Source organism: Mesoplodon mirus, assembly GCF_964341445.2.
Source record: "Mesoplodon mirus genome assembly, chromosome: 6".
NCBI lineage: Eukaryota > Metazoa > Chordata > Mammalia > Artiodactyla > Ziphiidae > Mesoplodon > Mesoplodon mirus.
In genome coordinates this window covers 59,589,114-59,606,444 of record NC_138982.1, presented here as the reverse complement: position 1 = coordinate 59,606,444, position 17,331 = coordinate 59,589,114, and the positions used below count along the sequence as shown (strand labels likewise).

Below are 17,331 nucleotides of genomic sequence, written 5' to 3'. Positions count from 1 at the left end.
TGACTTGCCCTAAGTCACACCACCAGTCAGTCACAGAACTAAGACCAGAAGCCAGGTCCCTTATGTCCTCCTTTCTACCAAACTTTCTCTCATAATATTCTACAATTGGTAGTAAAGTCACCATGTACTCTTCTGACTTGAATTGTCAATGAGATGCACAAGACATCACTAATCACCAGAACTCCAAACTCATATATCCAATGTCTACTCAGCATCTATATAGGTGGGTGTCTAACATACATCGTGTTGAAAACCAAACTCCTGATTTTCTTCTCCAACACCTGCTTTAGCAGATTCTTCCAGGTGTTCCGGCCAAAATACTACAGTTATCGGTGACTCTACCTTTCCTCACATCTTTTATTCAATCCCTCAGCACATACTGTTAGGTCTATTTTCACAACATCCAAATTTCTTCTTTTGGCCACACCGTGAGGCACGTGGGAATCTTAGTTTCCCAACCAGCGATTGAACCCATGCCCCCTGCATTGGGAGCGCAGAGTCTTAACCACTGGACTGCCAGGGAAGTCCCAAAACATCCAAATTTCTATAATAAAATACTGGAGAAAAAAAAATTCAGAATCTGGCTAACTACTTTTTACCACATCTACTGTCACCATCAGGGTCCAAGCCCCCAGTATCTCTCTCTTGGATTATTACAGGAACCACTTAACTGGTCTCCCTGCTTCTATAACTGCCCCCTAGAACTTACTCTCTACATTGTAGCTAAGTTAAACCCTGTGTGAGATCATGTCACATCCCTACTAAAACAGCTTTCCAGTAGCTTCCCAACTCATGCAGAGTAAAACCCAAGGGTTTAATAATCTCCTCGTGATTAGATTACAATTACCTCTCTAAAGTCATCTCTAAACATACTCCCACTCTCTCATTCCACTCCAGCCACACTACCCTCCTTTCTGTTCCTTAAGCATGTTTGCCTCCCTCACCCTCCTTCAAATGCCATTTTTATTAGTAATGCTTTCCCTTACCACCCTAATTAAAAGAGCAAATTCCCTCATCCCATTCCCCTTCCTTGCTTTATTTTTCTCTATAGAACTTACCACCATCTGACATATTATGTACTAGTTTACCTATTATGTCTATCCCTAGCTCCATAAAGACAAGAGGTTTTATCTGCTGTGTTGTTATTTTCCCAGCACCTAGAACGGTGTTTAAATGCTCAATAAATATTTGTTGAATAAATGAGTGAATGTATGAATGAATAAAGTCATAAAACTAACTGGGCTTCAAAAGCTCATCTTGGGACTTTCCTGGTGGTCCAGCGTTTAAGACTCTGCACTCCCAAGCAACGGGAACGGGTTCAATCCCTGGTGGGGGAACTAAGTTCCCACATGCTGTGCCCCCCCCCCAAAAAAAAGAAAGAAAGAAAGCTCATTTTGTCTGACACCAGAGCCAGAAAGCTATCAAAAATAAGGTTTTTCCTTCTTGACAGAATAGTACAGTGAATTAAAGTCAAAACATCTGGGATTAATGTAGATTCTAGGGCCAAAAAACAGCAAAGAAAGGGAAAGGGAATGAGATACAAACAGCCCTTGAGTCATTTATAGACCTATGACTGCAATTTCTAGCCACATAATCCTTTCCAGCTGAAAACGCCAAAGACTTAGAAGAGAAAGATACAGAATGATCGCTTACATTAAAACAAATAAAATTAACCATAGGCCTATCTATTTACATTTATGTATAGAAATGTACAGTAATAAGATAGGAAAGCTTCACATAAAACTTTGTCAGGGCAAAAGGGACTACTGAAATGGGATGCCACTTTTACTCTATATTGTCTGTACTGTCAGTATCTTAGACAACAAGAGAATATTCATGTTTTATTTAGACAAAATGAAGCTCTTCAACCTACTTCCTCAAAGATAACCACTGATTAAGTTTGTTGTGCATTACAGATTTTCTTCCTAAATAACCAAACAGATATATAGATATAAATTTTTAAAAATAAGTTAAATGATAGGAATTGTTTCCAGGAAAGTGGAATAGACATACTTTTCCTTACTCCTCCCCCTAAGTATAACTAAAAATCCCGAATGTTACATATAAAATAAACGTAAGAGGATCCTAAAAGGTGGAGAAAAGCAGACTCCAGGACCCAGTGAATGATGTGGTTGCAAGCTCCTTGGGTTTCCTTTTTAAATCTCATATAACCCAAACATAAAGGTGAACAAGTCAGTAACCCAGAAACAGCAATGCGTACAGACGAAAAAAAAAAAAAGCTCCAATGCTCTTTGTAGCCAAGGATCAGAAAAGGGACAGCCTAGCAACACAGAAAACTTTTAGGCAATAATTGCTCTGCCCCAGCCAAACACCACAGAAAACACTATGGCCCCACCCACATCCACATTAGCAAAGACCTAGGCTTCTACCCTCGCCAGGCTGTAATGAGGCACCCGGATCTCACAAATCCTTCCAACAGGTTAGTGTCAGAGAAGGCCAGGTAGAGAGCCAAGACTTTCATACCAGCCAAGCAGTAAAAGATCACAAACAACAAACCACGCCATCCCTGTAGTATCAGTGGAGACCACGTGGGGAGCAGTAACGCAGCATTCCTATCCCTCCTAGCCAGAGATACCTCAGTAGAGGCCTAGTGAGCCAGAATTCATGCTCACTTAGCAATTACAAGGAGCATCCCTCAGGTATCAATGGAAACCAAATGGGGAACCTGGACTTCTACCCCCAAGTGGCAGTAAGGATGTGGCAAACGCTCTCTTTCAGAAGCAGTCAAAACAGAAAATTTAAATAAGATTCACAATCTCATAACGTAATACGCAGTATGTCCAGGTTTCAATCAAAAATCACTCATTGTACCAAGAACCAGAAAGACCTCAAGCTGAATGAAAAAGACAATCAATAAATAGATGCCAACACCAAGATGAAAGAAGTATTTTAATTATCTGACGAAGATTTTAAAGCAATAGTCATAAAAATGCTTTGAACAGGCAATTATGAGCCCACTTGAAACAAATGAAAACATAAACTCTCAGCAAAAGAAACAGAAGATACAAAGAAAAACCAAATGGCAATTTTAGAACTGAAAAATAGAATAACCTATTAAATAAGTTAAATGAGATGATATATTCTGCTTTTTCCACCTAATAACTAATGAAAAACTAAGTCTCTTTATATACACACATATAACATTTTTAAGCAGCTACAGTATTTCACTGTATGAATTAACTATCTTTTAACTAATCCTCAATCAGTGAACATTTGTATTGTTTATAATTTTCCACCATTACAAACCATGCATATTTGCATAATTATCTATATCATAATTATCTCATATTTAGTCAATGACATCACTAAAAATTAGACTGCTATGTGAAACGGCACGCAGAGTTTAAATTTTCATACACACTGCCAAATAACCCTCCAGAAAAGTTGTGCCAGTTATTATACATTCCCACCAATAGTGTATGAGTGTACCATACTTGCCAACAACTGTTACTGTCTCAATGTTTTTCCCTGTTTTCTAATTTGACAAGTGAAAATAGAACATGATTGCTGTTTTTACATACATTTCTTTATTACTAATATGGTTAATATATTTTCATGTGTTTAAAAGCTAAAAGTAGTCTTTCTTTTGAAAATTACCAATGCAGGTCTTTTGTGTATTCTCATTGTTTATCTTACGAATATAACAGAGCCCTTGGTATTTTACAAATATAAGCTGGGTGACATATATGGTGCAAATACATTTTCAACCATTTTGCTCATTTTTAACTTTGTTGATTTTTTTTTGCATAAGAATTTTTAACTGGTTTAGATTTCATTTTAGCAAATCAAATTTAAAGACTAAATCTTAGTCCCACTAAGTTGAAGTACAAAGACATCAACCTAAAGACTCGGTCCCAACTAGTTTTAGAGACAATCAATCATACACACACACACACACACACACACACACACACCAAAAACAAAAAAAAACACCACTCTCACTACTGTTAAGAGTCTAGAATTAGCCCTTCTGTTCTCATGACAGTAAACAAGAGGATGCTGGCACCACTAATTACCTATACATTCAATTAACAATGGTCTCCTCCACATACACAGTTTCCCCAGATGTATGATTGGACTTGTTACTTCGTTTTTTAAAATACAATATTCCATTTCCCCATTGGCATTCCACTCCTACTCTGAATCCCAACCTATCTGGCTGGTGACTTGACAACCTACCTTGTAGCCCTCTTATCTACTGGAGGCTGGACCCTTCCCTCATGTCATTCACTGTTATCGGAAACCTATTTCAAAATAACCAAAACTCTGAAAACCAGCAGACTGCCACCTGACTGCTCACTATTACCACTACCTAGAGATTGCTGCTACCATGCTCTGCCCCTCTTTTGGAGACTGACCTGAATTTACTAAGCTACCTTGAGTATCATAATTTGGACTGCAAGTCCACTCACTTGATCTACTGCTCAGCTGGGATAGAAAACAAAACAAATGCTATGCATTATTCCCTTGTTTTTTCTAGACATCTATTCTCCCTACTTCTTTTCCCCCACCAGCCAGTCACAGGTTCTGGCATTCTTCATCATACAAGGCTACCTGGTTTATGACAAGCAGCACTAGCAATTTCATAAAAAATAAGCACAATCACTGGAACTGTGATTGTAAAAGTCACATACATAAAATCATAATGAAACAAAAATGGTTTAAAAGGATACCTTTTAATAATGTGAAGGGAAAAAAATTCAGACCACATATCTCTATACATATATACCCTAATGCCATTCCAATACTTCACAGAATAAAGAATTTATCTATAATTTTTTTAGCCAGTTTACCAGTCCTTTCCATAACTACCAATGTATTAGTTAACGATATTATCTGACATCAACATCAGTAACTATAGCATTAATGCTTAGGGCTAAATTACATTACTTAAATTTTTCATTTTCTTCAGTCTAACATTTTCAAGTCGTTAAGTAATTTCTTAACTAATTTTATTCACATGCCAGGATACTTCCATGCTAAAATGTAATTTTCTAATTAAAAATATCAGCTCAATAGCCCAAAAACAACTGTACGCTCATCATACATGTACTTAGTAAAGATCACAACCTTAGCTAAAGAAATACAGCACAAGTTCATCTTCAATTCCTCAGCAATCTATAAACTATACTCCATTGGAGTCAATTTTACAAAGCTTCAAAGTATTACCATCCTGGATCAGGAAAAAACATCTAAAGAGGATCTTATTAGGTTAACTCAACGGTTCTCAACAAGGGGCAATTTGGCCCCTCAGGAAACATCTGGCAGTGGCTGCAGACATTTTTGGCTGTCACACTGGGGAAAGGAGGAGGGCATAGCCTACTGGTATCTAAGCTAGGCATGCTGCTTAATGTCCTATAACGCACAGGATAGCCCCCTACAAGAATTATCTGGTCCATAGTATCTATAGTGATGAGGCCGAGAAATACGGGACAACTGATGAAATCTGTATATGAACGGCACTGCATCAATGCTAAATTTCCTGAATTCGATCCACTTCATGTGGCTTCATAAAAAAATGACTTTGTTCCTAGGAAGTACATATCAAAGTTATTTAGGAGTAAAGGAACATGTCTCACCCACAAATGGTTCAGAAAAAGGTAATTGTATATATGGAGATAGAAAGAATGCATGATAAAGCAATGAGCCAAAATGCTAACAACTGGAGAATCTGAGTAAAGGGTATACAGAAATTTATTTTATTATTCTTGCAATTTGAAATTATATCAAAATAAAAAGTTAAACAAGTATTATCACCACGCCTGTAAATTTCTTTTAACTGGGATACTCTGCACAATTTTCCAGTATATATGTGCAATATAACAAATCACCTTTCTCTCTCAAAATAAATAACACTATCTTGAATGGATACTTGTAAATTTAACCCACATAACTCAAGGAAGCATAAACTGAAAAGTAAAATTTCTAAAACGTGAATTGCACAGAAAGAGCTAGAAACATTTAGATGTCTACCAAGGACATGACATTGTTTAGTATATCACAGTAAAAGTATGACCTAATTCCTTGAATTATGTATTTCATGCTTTCAATGCACACTGAAAACTGCAACCATTCAGAATCACAGAAGATGTGAACACAGTGAGTGGGAAAACATACATAAGAAATAATACAAAAACTTTTTTAAGACTCAGATTTTCAGAAGTTTGACATTAGTTCCAAATTCTTGAAATGTATCATTCTTGTTTCTAGACACTTGTTATTTCAATAATATTCAACAGATAAACAATAACAGTTTTGTAAATATTAACAGTTCACTTCTGGAAAGCAATAATTTATAATTTTAAAACCAGGAAAAAATTTCGGGCACTTACAGATGTCTGGGACATACTTGACTGCTGTGTGACACTTCCTGTGGGGGATGTAGGTGGTCTTCCACTGGACAAACTTGCCTAAAATAATAAAATCTTTATAATATGTCTATAAAAGCCTGAAGTTAAAAACTTTGTGGTACCAGGATACCATAAAACCACAATAAAAGTCAAAACATCTATTTTACAGTTATTTTACAGTTAACATGGATTAAGCTTTAGCCAAACAGATTAAGAAAAAAAGAAAACACTGAATAGTGAAAACAGAAGACCCAAAGGCTAATCTTATTTTAATAGCCGCAGTCATTGTCAGTTTTACTCTACAGGTCTCAGTCTTCTTTGAAGTGAAATCACTACTCCAATGTTATGAAAAAGAAATTGGAGCTATATCAAGTACCAGTGGGTTTCGGTTTCCTTACTCGTATCATGTACACGACGCTATTTAAAATTACACTACCGAGAAGAAGTAACAGCTGGGGATGTGTTTATAACAGAAATAAACCTTTTTTTCAGGTTCAGTCAACTGAGATTCTCCTCTGGTGAGGACATTTAAGATTAAATCTCACACACAGTTTAATTTAAATAAACAGTGCAATAATAATGAAGATCTTTTTAAAAACATAAGCATTTAATCATAAAATCATCCTGTTAGCAGTAGGAATCATATGAGTGGATTTTAGAAAAGTGTACATACATATTTTTATACAGAACATTCCTGGAGGGATACATATTAAACTGTTAGTGGCCACCTCTGAAGAGTGGAAAATAGCAGGGGATATGGAAAAGGAATACCTCTATACTTTACCTCTTATGGTCAATTTTATACTGTTTGGTTTTTTTAATGAGTGTAAATTAATTATGTAATTTAAAGAAGCTTTTTTGTTAAAATGTAGATAAGATTCATGTAACCCTAACTATTCACTGTTGTACCTAAAATTTTACACACAAAACCATGACATTAGTATAACATTTCTGCAATGTAGATAAAAAGCAGAGGGACAAAAGTTAGCAATAGAGTAACACATAAAACACATTCATTTGTTTTTAAACTAACCTCAATTTGGCAGCCTATTATATTTCCTTAAGAAAAAATAATCACAGGACACCTGAAAACTCTAAAATAATACCCAACATATTTATTTTCAGGAATTATCTGCAGGTCATGTCAACTTTGGCCTCATAAGTTCTTAATTCATTTCCGTCTCACCTGAACAGCAGCAAGGCTCTGAAGCTGGGAGCTGCTTAAGTGCTGCTGCTGGAGCGCTGCTGTGTGCAGCATTAAGTGCTGTTGCTGGGCGGCATACATTTGCTGTAGATACTGAGCAGCTGAGCTGGGAGGGCGGTGCAATGCCTGTTGAATTACCTGTGATAAGTCAATTGAACCAATGTCAAACCATAATCTTAACCATAAAATAAAGTATTAAAAAAGCAGCAGTTTAAAATTTCACTACTTTAAGAGAATGGACTTGAGGACACGGGGAGGAGGAAGGGTAAGCTGGGACCAAGGGAGAGAGTAACACTGACATATACACACTACCAAATGTAAAACAGATAGCTAGTGGGAAGCAGCGCATAGCACAGGGAGATCAGCTCGGTGCTTTGTGACCACCCAGAGGGATGGGATAGGGAGGGTGGGAGGGAGACGCAAGAGGGAGGGGATATGGAGATGTATGTATACATATAGCCGATTCACTTTGTTACACAGCAGAAACTAACACAACATTGTGAAGCAATTATACTCCAATAAAGATGTTAAAAAGGGCTTCCCTGGTGGCGCAGTGGTTGAGAATCTGCCTGCCAATGCAGGGGACACGGGTTCGAGCCCTGGTCTGGGAAGATCCCACATGCCGTGGAGCAACTAGGCCCGTGAGCCGCAACTACTGAGCCTGCGCGTCTGGAGCCTGTGCCCCGCAACAAGAGAGGCCATGACAGTGAAAGGCCCACGCACCACGATGAAGAGTGGCCCCCGCTTGCCACAACTAGAGAAAGCCCTCGCACAGAAACAAAGACCCAACACAGCCAAAAAAAAAAAAAAAGTATAGCATTGTCTAGAGTCTGTGCATGTACTTAAAAAAAAAAAGATGTTAAAAAATAAACTAAAATAAAATTTCACTACTTTAATATTCAATGTCATCAAACTTATTAACATAGTTCTCTCCTAGTTACGTATCACTAGGATTCACTAATCTGTACAAATTAAAGTTACCCAGTAGAGGCAATTCACAAAAGGAGAAAGTGCTAAGTAAGCATTTGAAAAGATCTTCAATCTCACTAGTAGTCAAAACTTACAAATTAAGACACTATTTTCCAACTTTCCAATGAATAAAGATTTAAAAGAATACTACTACTACTGAAGAAACAGATACTCTCATACACTGTTAGTAAGAATGTAAATTGGTAAAACCATTTTGGATAAAACTTGGTAGAAGTTGCAGCTTGCGTAGAGAGGATATGTATACCCTGCAAGCATTACTAATATCAATGTAGATCAGTGCCATCCAATACAGCAGCCACGAATCTACTGAGCACTTACAAGGTGGCTAGTGCAACTAAGGAACTAAGTTCTTAATTTTACTGAATTTTAATTATAATTTAAATATAAAATAGCCACATGCAGCTAGTAGCTACTATACTGAACAGAGCAGATATATCTATTAACAAAAAAATCCCCAAATATATCATTAGGTGAAATAGCAGGTTACTAAATAGTGTATACAGTAAGATACCATTTATATTAAAATATTTTAAAGAATGTTCAGGAAAACAGTAAAAGACTACTGATGGGTAGCTAGATTAGAAGTGATTTTTACCTTCTCATTTGTATTTTTCTTTAAATGTCTGAAAATACTTAGTTCATTATATTAATAACCACTTAAAATTATAAAGCTATTTTTTTAGAAAATTACTAAATAATCGCTTTTTTAAATGTTTTTTAAATGTCAGATTCAACTGTTTCAAAACAGAATAAAACTGTTCTTTCTAAAAAAATTCCTGATAAAGTGTTAATGACTGTGACTATTTATAAGTAAAATGAAAACTATGAACCTGAACTTCATAAATCGATAAATGTAGAATAGCAAGTATTCTAATAAGAGGAAAATCCTTTATCTGTCCAAATGGTAAGTTAGATTATACCAGTACTCTGTAAACACATCCTAAAGTCACATCATGCCCATGATGACTCTGAAACAGCACCCTAAATCTCAGCACCAAACCAGAGTTTTCAAAGAGCTAAGGGAGTAACAGAGCCATAATCCTGCAGCTTGAGCTTCTGAGTCCGAACACCTTTACCACAAAGCTATCTCTTTATCCAAATCCCAAGAAAACATATTTCCTTGTGTTTTTTACCTTCATGTGTTCATATCTCAATTCCCCAACAAAAGACTGGTATACTGGGCTTCCCTGGTGGCGCAGTGGTTAAGAGTCCGCCTGCTGATGCAGGGGACACGGGTTCATTCCCCGGTCCAGGAAGATTCCACATGCCGCGGAGCGGCTGGGCCCGTGAGCCATGGCCGCTGAGCCTGCGCGTCCGAAGCCTGTGCTCCGCAACGGGAGAGGCCGCAACAGAGAGAGGCCCGCGTACCGCAGAAAAAAAAAAAGACTGCTATACCTACTGCAGACTCCTGTCACAAAACCAATGTAGGCTTCTGACACCTAGTTGCAGGGGACTATAGATCTGCATTGTGATTTAGAATCACAACAATATGTCTTTTTCGTCAGGTAAATCTATATATGTTCTTCTAATTCTATAACAAAATTCTAAAATTAAACTGAAATAAAAAATGAATAACCTATTTGGCACATATTTCTGTCAGAGTATAGTAATTTTTTTCTGTTGTCAGCACAGTCTTTCATTACGATTCAATACTATACTCATGGGAGAGAGACTCTTTAAATGCAAGTTAAAGATATAGCACATTGTTCTTATTTTGTTCCTCTAAAAGAGCAAGGACGGGGAAGAGGATTCTCAGGACTGAAAAAGAAAGCTGAAAGGTATTGAAGAACTACTTAGGTAGTTCAGTAAATATTGATTTGATTACATTTTAAGGGAAGCAATTCTATGATCTCATAAGAATTAGAGTTAGTGCTATTTGTGAGATATATCTATATCTACACATCTTCAATAACTTTTTTTTTTTTATTAACACATCCAGCTTAGGTAAAGCTAGAGAACAAAATGGCATTTAAAATGTCACATCATCTGTATGCTCAAGCTCTGGATACTCTTCCCTATATCCCTTGCCTCAGAGAAAGATGAAAAACATTAAAAACACACTCTCCATTCCAGTTTGAATTTTTACTGAACTGACTGGGTCTCCAACAATTCTGATGCTACTCCACAGTAACTTCAGAATCCTAAGCCACAGAACAGCTAAATAGCCAGTATACTGGGATCTCCACTCTAGAAAAATGTATCAGGGAGATGATTGCATCACAAACAGGTGAGTTTTTTTTCAGGGTGGAGTGCAATTATGCAGATTTGAGAGAGAAAACAGGTATAATGGAAAAAATAAGAACTCACGGAATGGTTAAGGGCACAACTCAACATCTGTCTTTTTTTTTTTTTTTTTTTTGTGGGGTTGCGACGGGTCTTAGCTACGGCATGCAGGATCTTCACTGCGGCATGCAGACCTCTTAGTCACGGCATGTATGTGGGATCTAGTTCCCCGACCAGGGGTCGAAGCTGGGCCCCCTGCATTGGGAGCACGGAGTCTTACCCACTGGACACCAGCGAAGCCCCAAGGGCACAACTCTAAAGCTACAGTACCAACTAGTTATGTGAGTTTAGGAAAGTTATTTAGCCAATTTACAACATCAGTTTTCCCATCTGTTATATGGAGAAAATCCATGTAAAGAATTTATCAAATGCTTGGCACATAGCAAGTATTCAATAAATATTAGCTACTATGGTTTACTGAGTATATATAATGTGCAACATTATAGATGCTTCCTTTAATCCTCATAACTAACTAAGCAGGTGGTCTCATCCTCATTTTTCAGTTTCCTGAGGCTCAAGGAGATTATGCCTCTCACCCAAGGCTACATATCTACTAATGATAAAGAAAATGGAATTCAAAGAGCACATCAGATTGCAATGCCCATGCCCCTTTCATGCTATACCACATAGCCTCAACCTCCATTATTATAAAGGTTAACCAGGTAAATTTTATTTTCCCAACTAAGCGAAGAGCCTAAGACTTTTCCTAATTAAATACTCCCTTCCTCCTCTGCCCCTTAGAGCTCTTAAATGGATCCTCCTGTTTAGGGTTCTTAGGCCACTTGGGTTTAAAATGAACCTCTTAACATATCTACAGAGCTGAATAGATCTGAATAGATCCTAAGTCCATATTTTGGGTTCAAATGGAAAATAATCAGAAAAACCTAGAGCCATTCTTCATGTTGGGGCTCTTGGTTGAGTTTCTCAATGTTGTAGCAGTACCTAGAGACCTTCCAATTATAATTTTCCCAACATATTGTTTTATAAGCTACACGCTGACAAATGTGGGCCCTCTCAATAGAATGATTATTCAATAACTCTGTTGGTTGTTCCAAACATGAACAATTCTAACTGTACTCATTTAGAGGGTATCATGTAACTCATTTGAGGACATGAAACAATAGATTCATCTGGCTTAAGCGAAAAGTAATGACATCCTCAGTCTTAGACTACGCATCATGGTAACTGAAATACCTGTACAGCGTGTCGGTCTGAGCCACTATAGACAGAGATCTGTGGCTGCTGCATGCGAGAGGAGGAAGTGGTGATGGTGGTCGTGGTAGTGCTACTGGTTGTTGTCGATACCGAAGATGTTCCAGGGTTTGGTTCACTATCCATAGCTGTACTGTGGTCCTTAAACCTAGCAGATAACACAAAGGATTTATATTGGCAAAAGCATTATCTTATGGTGTTTAAAGAATAATATTCCAAGAAATAATCAGCAACAGTCTAAATTTCTACGAAGGCCCTCATTAAATACAGAGAGCACACAGTCTCCATGAACACGTGCCAGGGAAAAACACTTCACAAATATATAGCATATTTAATCGTTCATACCTACTAAATTTGAATTCAAATGACTCAGGATATGTAACTCAGATACAGCCTGGCCTACAGTTTACCTTTTTATTGTTGAAGGAAGATGAGTGTTTTGAAACTAAAACAGGTGATGACGGAATACTTAACTACCTAGGAAAATTAAAACTGAAGCAATGTCAGAGTATTAAAATATTTCTTTAGGGCTTCCCTGGTGGCGCAGTGGTTGAGAGTCCGCCTGCCGATGCAGGGTACACGGGTTCGTGCCCCGGTCCGGGAAGATCCCACATGCCGCGGAGTGGCTGGGCCCGTGAGCCATGGCCGCTGAGCCTGCGCGTCCGGAGCCTGTGCTCCTCAACGGGAGAGGCCACAACAGTGAGAGGCCCGCGTACAGCATTAAAAAAAATATATATATATATATTTCTTTATATTCTTGTGACCATACTAATTACAAATTAAAGTCATTCTTATCTAGACATTAAAATAGGATGCCTATGGACTTGTGTTAGCTTAGTTTAGTAGTTTAGCTTAGTTTAGTCAATTAGCTTAGTTTTTGGTTACCATATATACTTTATTTAAAAATAAGCTCTCGGGCTTCCCTGGTGGCGCAGTGGTTGAGAGTCCGCCTGCCGATGCAAGGAACACGGGTTCGTGCCCCGGTCCGGGAAGATCCCACGTGCTGCGGAGCGGCTGGGCCCGTGAGCCATGGCCGCTGAGCCTGCGCGTCCGGAGCCTGTGCTCCGCAACGGGAGAGGCAGCAACAGTGAGAGGCCCATGTACCGCGAAAAACAAAATAAAATAAAATAATAAAAAATAATAAAAATAAGCTCTCTTAGAAAATAATTTATTAACTCACACTGCTTTCCCTCTAATTATTCTACAACGTTGTCCTCACTACATGTAATAACTGAGTAATACTCATAAGCAGATTACTCTGACTGGGTAAATAAGAGAAGCAGCTGAAAACAATTTTCCCACTTCCTTACAAAAATCTCTTTTTCACAAATAATAGCTCCATATTTTGAAAACAGCATAATTGTGTCACTTTCCTCATGTACGGACAGTAAAGTGCAGCTATGTACCACACTGATTCTTTTCCCTACAATATTACAAACTCATTTCACTGCTGTGGTACAAAATTCCACTAAATACAGAATCTGTATTTTAACAAATTCAAGCAACATATTAAGTCAATTCTGAGGGGCTTAATATTGTTAGAAACGAGAACTACAGTATTTTTTTGAAGGGTCAGAAATGCACCACAATGGTGAAAAGCACACTGGAGAATATACTGGCTTTATCTGCTTTTCTTATCAGTCTTTTCTTCTGAGAGACAAAACCTGACCCACCTCATAGGAGCAGCATTGACAAGAATGTAACAAGAACACTTTATACTTCACGAAAAGACAAAGGAATTTGGCACTAACGTGTATGCACGCACTATTCCCATACGGTGTCCTTTTATGTACAAATTTTCTTTGTTCTTTATATCATGTATGTAAATAGTATTTATGTGCTCTTTCAGGAATCAAATGGTTAAAAAAATCCCGATTTAATAAGAGGGAAAGTGAAAGGAAAAAAGTGGGGGGGGAGCTGACCCTTACTAATTATTTTGATTAGTAAATGACACATTTTTATGCTTCGCTGAGGTTTTTTTTGCGGGGGGAGGGCGGTTTGTAGTTTTGCAAACTGCCTTCCAATCATCAAATCACAGCATCATATGGTAACTGTTCAACAGCATACAGACATAGCGGTAGATGAACTTTTTACCAAATTACTACCTGTCATAGCACTTCTGAACCACTCACCAAAGATATGCAAAACGCCAGCTTAAATTCTGGTCCTTTTACAGTGCTATTCTGCTCAGCCATGTGCCCAACCTCAAACCCTACGGTAAGCAGTTCAGTAACTAAATATGGTCACAAGAGAATCCAAATGCGAGACACACGTCTAAACATCGGTGGGTAGAACTGGCCAAACCACTGCACTGCATTTGGAGACCTGGCACAAAAGAACAATTTTGGTAACTCCGCCGTCTACGCACAGTTTTGCCTGCAAAATACAAACGGCAGTGCTGCTGCACCAGCGGCCTACCCAGGAAACACTAAGTTTGAGTCGCTAACTAAGCATACCATCACACCGCCACACAGGAATGTGGCCCTCTAGGGCGGCATCAACACTGCAGCCAGAGACCCGAAGGAAAGGAAGATCTTTCCTTGCAGGGTGTTTTCAGCCTCGTCAGACTCGCAACAGCCCCCGCCGCTGCAAGGCCGGCGCTGCGACACCTCCTGCAAGCCTCCCGGGGGAGGGCGGTGAGCAGCCCCACGTCTCGCGTTCTCCCACTGAGAAGCAGTGGGGTGGCGCTGGGCGGGGTGGGGGGGGGGAAGGAGGCGAGCGCGAAGGAGGCCTGGCAGTGCCCGCCCAGCCCTACCCAGCCTCCGCGGGCCCCGGGCGAGGCAGCCGTCACAAGGCTGCCCGCGGGGCCCACTTGCAGGGATGACAGCGCCTGAGGGGCCCAGTCGGGCTCATCTTCCGGAAGATTCCTACGGTCGGGGTCCGAGGGACGACCCTGCGCACAGGGCCCCGCAGATCCGGGGACAGACGGCGGAAGGGGCGCTCCCGCCGGGAGGTAACTGGACCCTTACAGTTCTCCTCCGTCTCCCCACAAGGGCCAAGCGGGCTCCTCCACGATAAGAAAGCTCTCACGTCCCCCTTTCCCCGCACTGCCCGCGAAAGAGCCCTGAGCTCAAGGGGACATGTCGCTGGCCCCCACTCGCCCCCCGGTTACGACATTAGTCACCAGCAAGTAACTCACTCCGCTTCCGCCATCTTCTCTCCTCCATCACTACCATGGGCTGCGCATGCGCCCCCCGGCGGCGACGGCGGCGGCGAGAGAGGGGGCGGGGTCGTCTAGCCTCGGGCCCCCGAGGTCACGTGGGGTCCTCGTCTTCCAATGCCCCCTCCCAGTTCAAGCCTTGCTTGCTGTGGAAAGTGACCAGGTTTCCAGTTTAGATACCAGTGTCTCACCTTCCCTCGCGCTCGCTTTCTCTTGCCTAGGGTCTTCTTCCTCTTGGGGAGGGAGTCTGTAACCAAGATATGAAAAGTTCTGATTAGACTGTTAAAATTTTTAAGAACATCTAAAATATATCAAAGCCTATGTGAACTGCAAAACAGTGAGATGAAAGAGAATACCACGAGGATTGGATGATGAGGCGTCAGAGTGAAAGGAAATGCCATGGTAGCTGCAGGGTTTATTACCTGGGGCGCATGGCAGTTTGGGGATGGAACCGGCAATTCCTCTCTTGGGCTCAAAGATGGTGTTCTAGATCCCCATAAGGTGGACGGTTAAAGAATCATCATTATTACCCTATGAATATCATTCATGTGTTTGACATAAATTTATTGAGTGGTTAGTACAGATTGCAGACTTGCATACCGCAGGGAACAAGCAGGAATGGCCACAAGTTTGCTAATGTAATTTACTATATTCTACGCATATGGCAACTAATCTGAAGCAGGATGAGACAAACATGCAAATTTGAGTGAAACAAGTCCCTGTCTTCCAACAAATCTTAATCTGGAGAGTGAAGTGGGTTTTACAGAGATAGCCACACATTCTAAGTGATCTGACACAGATCCATCAAGCGCTTTGGCAACCTTAAGTTCAAAGAATAATAAATCTTTACTGTCCTTCACCAAAAACAGCATACTGATCACAAACAGTGCCTTCTTTTTCCACTTTTTAAGATGGTGGAGTCGCATTTCAAGAACTGAGAAATGAATTAGTGATATGAATTCATCGCAAAGTGTAATATGGTCTAATGAAAAGTATACTTAATCTTATAAATCCTGTGATGTCCTTAGGGAAGGTAAGAGACCACTGCCTATGTAAGGTAAATTGTCCTTTACCACTTCTCCCTGTATGATAACATTGTTTCTTTACCTTATTTTCTTATCTAAAGCAGTGCCCTTCCTCCTACTCCTAGGAGACCTCACTGAGAAAGCCCCCTTTGAAAAGTCCCTGTAGATGCTTAAAAATAAGATATTACTACCTTTTCTTTCTTTTCTGAGCTGCTCATATGATGCTATTTTCATTTAACTCTCAAGAATCAACTGTTGGGACTTCCTTGGTGGCCCAGTGGTTAAGAGTCCACTCTTCTAATGCAAGGGGTGTGGGTTCGATCCCTGGTTGGGGAACTAAAATCCTGCATGCTGCGTGGGCAAAAAAAAAAAAAAAAAAATCAACTGTCTATTGGTATTGCTGACATTTTTGTTTAGTAAAACAAAACTGAAGAAAGCAGTCTTAGACCTAAACATGAAAAATGCATAATCCAAAGGAATGTTTGGAATAAATGAGCCAAAATTGTGCCTTTTCGTCCCTCTTTCCTTTGAACATCTAAGGCATATATCTATATTGTCATCTCATGCAGATTGGCTTTAAAAGTCAGAACATATATTAGGTAAAATCAGGCCAGTACTGCTTTTTATTTTTTTATTTTTTATTTTTTTATTATTTTTTTTGGCAGCGGCTTGCAGGAGCTTAGTTCCCGGACCAGGGATGGAACCCAGCCCCGGCAGTGAGAGTGCCAAGTCCTAACCGCTGGACCTCCAGAGAATCCCCAGTACTGCTTTTTAGAAACATTTCAAAACCCAATATTTATTATAATAACAACTAGCATTTGTATAGCCTTTTACTAAAAGCAGAGGATTTCCACAAACTCATTTGATCATCACAACAATCCTAGTTATCATTTAGCACAGAAAGATAATGAGGCTTGGGCTTCCCTTGTGGCGCAGTGGTTGAGAATCCGCCTGCCAATGTAGGGGACATGGGTTCGAGCCCTGGTCTGGGAAGATCCCACATGCCTCAGAGCAACTAAGCCCATGTGCCACAACTACTGAGCCTGTGCTCTAGAGCCCGCAAGCCACAACTACTGAGCCCGCGTG

At 39.7% G+C, this 17,331-nt stretch overlaps 1 protein-coding gene across 4 annotated transcripts in view; it reads right to left on the bottom strand.

Annotated features, from left to right (window-relative positions):
• The window catches only part of PHC3 (polyhomeotic homolog 3), an 81,030-nt gene extending 65,783 nt beyond the window's left edge, over positions 1-15,247 (bottom strand). For all 4 annotated transcript variants that reach the window (XM_082624224.1, XM_082624225.1, XM_082624226.1 and 1 more), the window contains exons 1-4: positions 15,200-15,247; positions 12,043-12,208; positions 7,558-7,713; positions 6,354-6,431 (exon numbers count right to left, since the gene is read on the bottom strand). In XM_082624224.1, coding sequence (XP_082480350.1) covers positions 6,354-6,431; positions 7,558-7,713; positions 12,043-12,208; positions 15,200-15,213 — 414 coding nt within the window. In that variant the 5' untranslated portion in view covers positions 15,214-15,247. The remainder of the gene's footprint in view (positions 1-6,353; positions 6,432-7,557; positions 7,714-12,042; positions 12,209-15,199) is intronic.
• Positions 15,248-17,331: the final 2,084 nt, after the last annotated feature.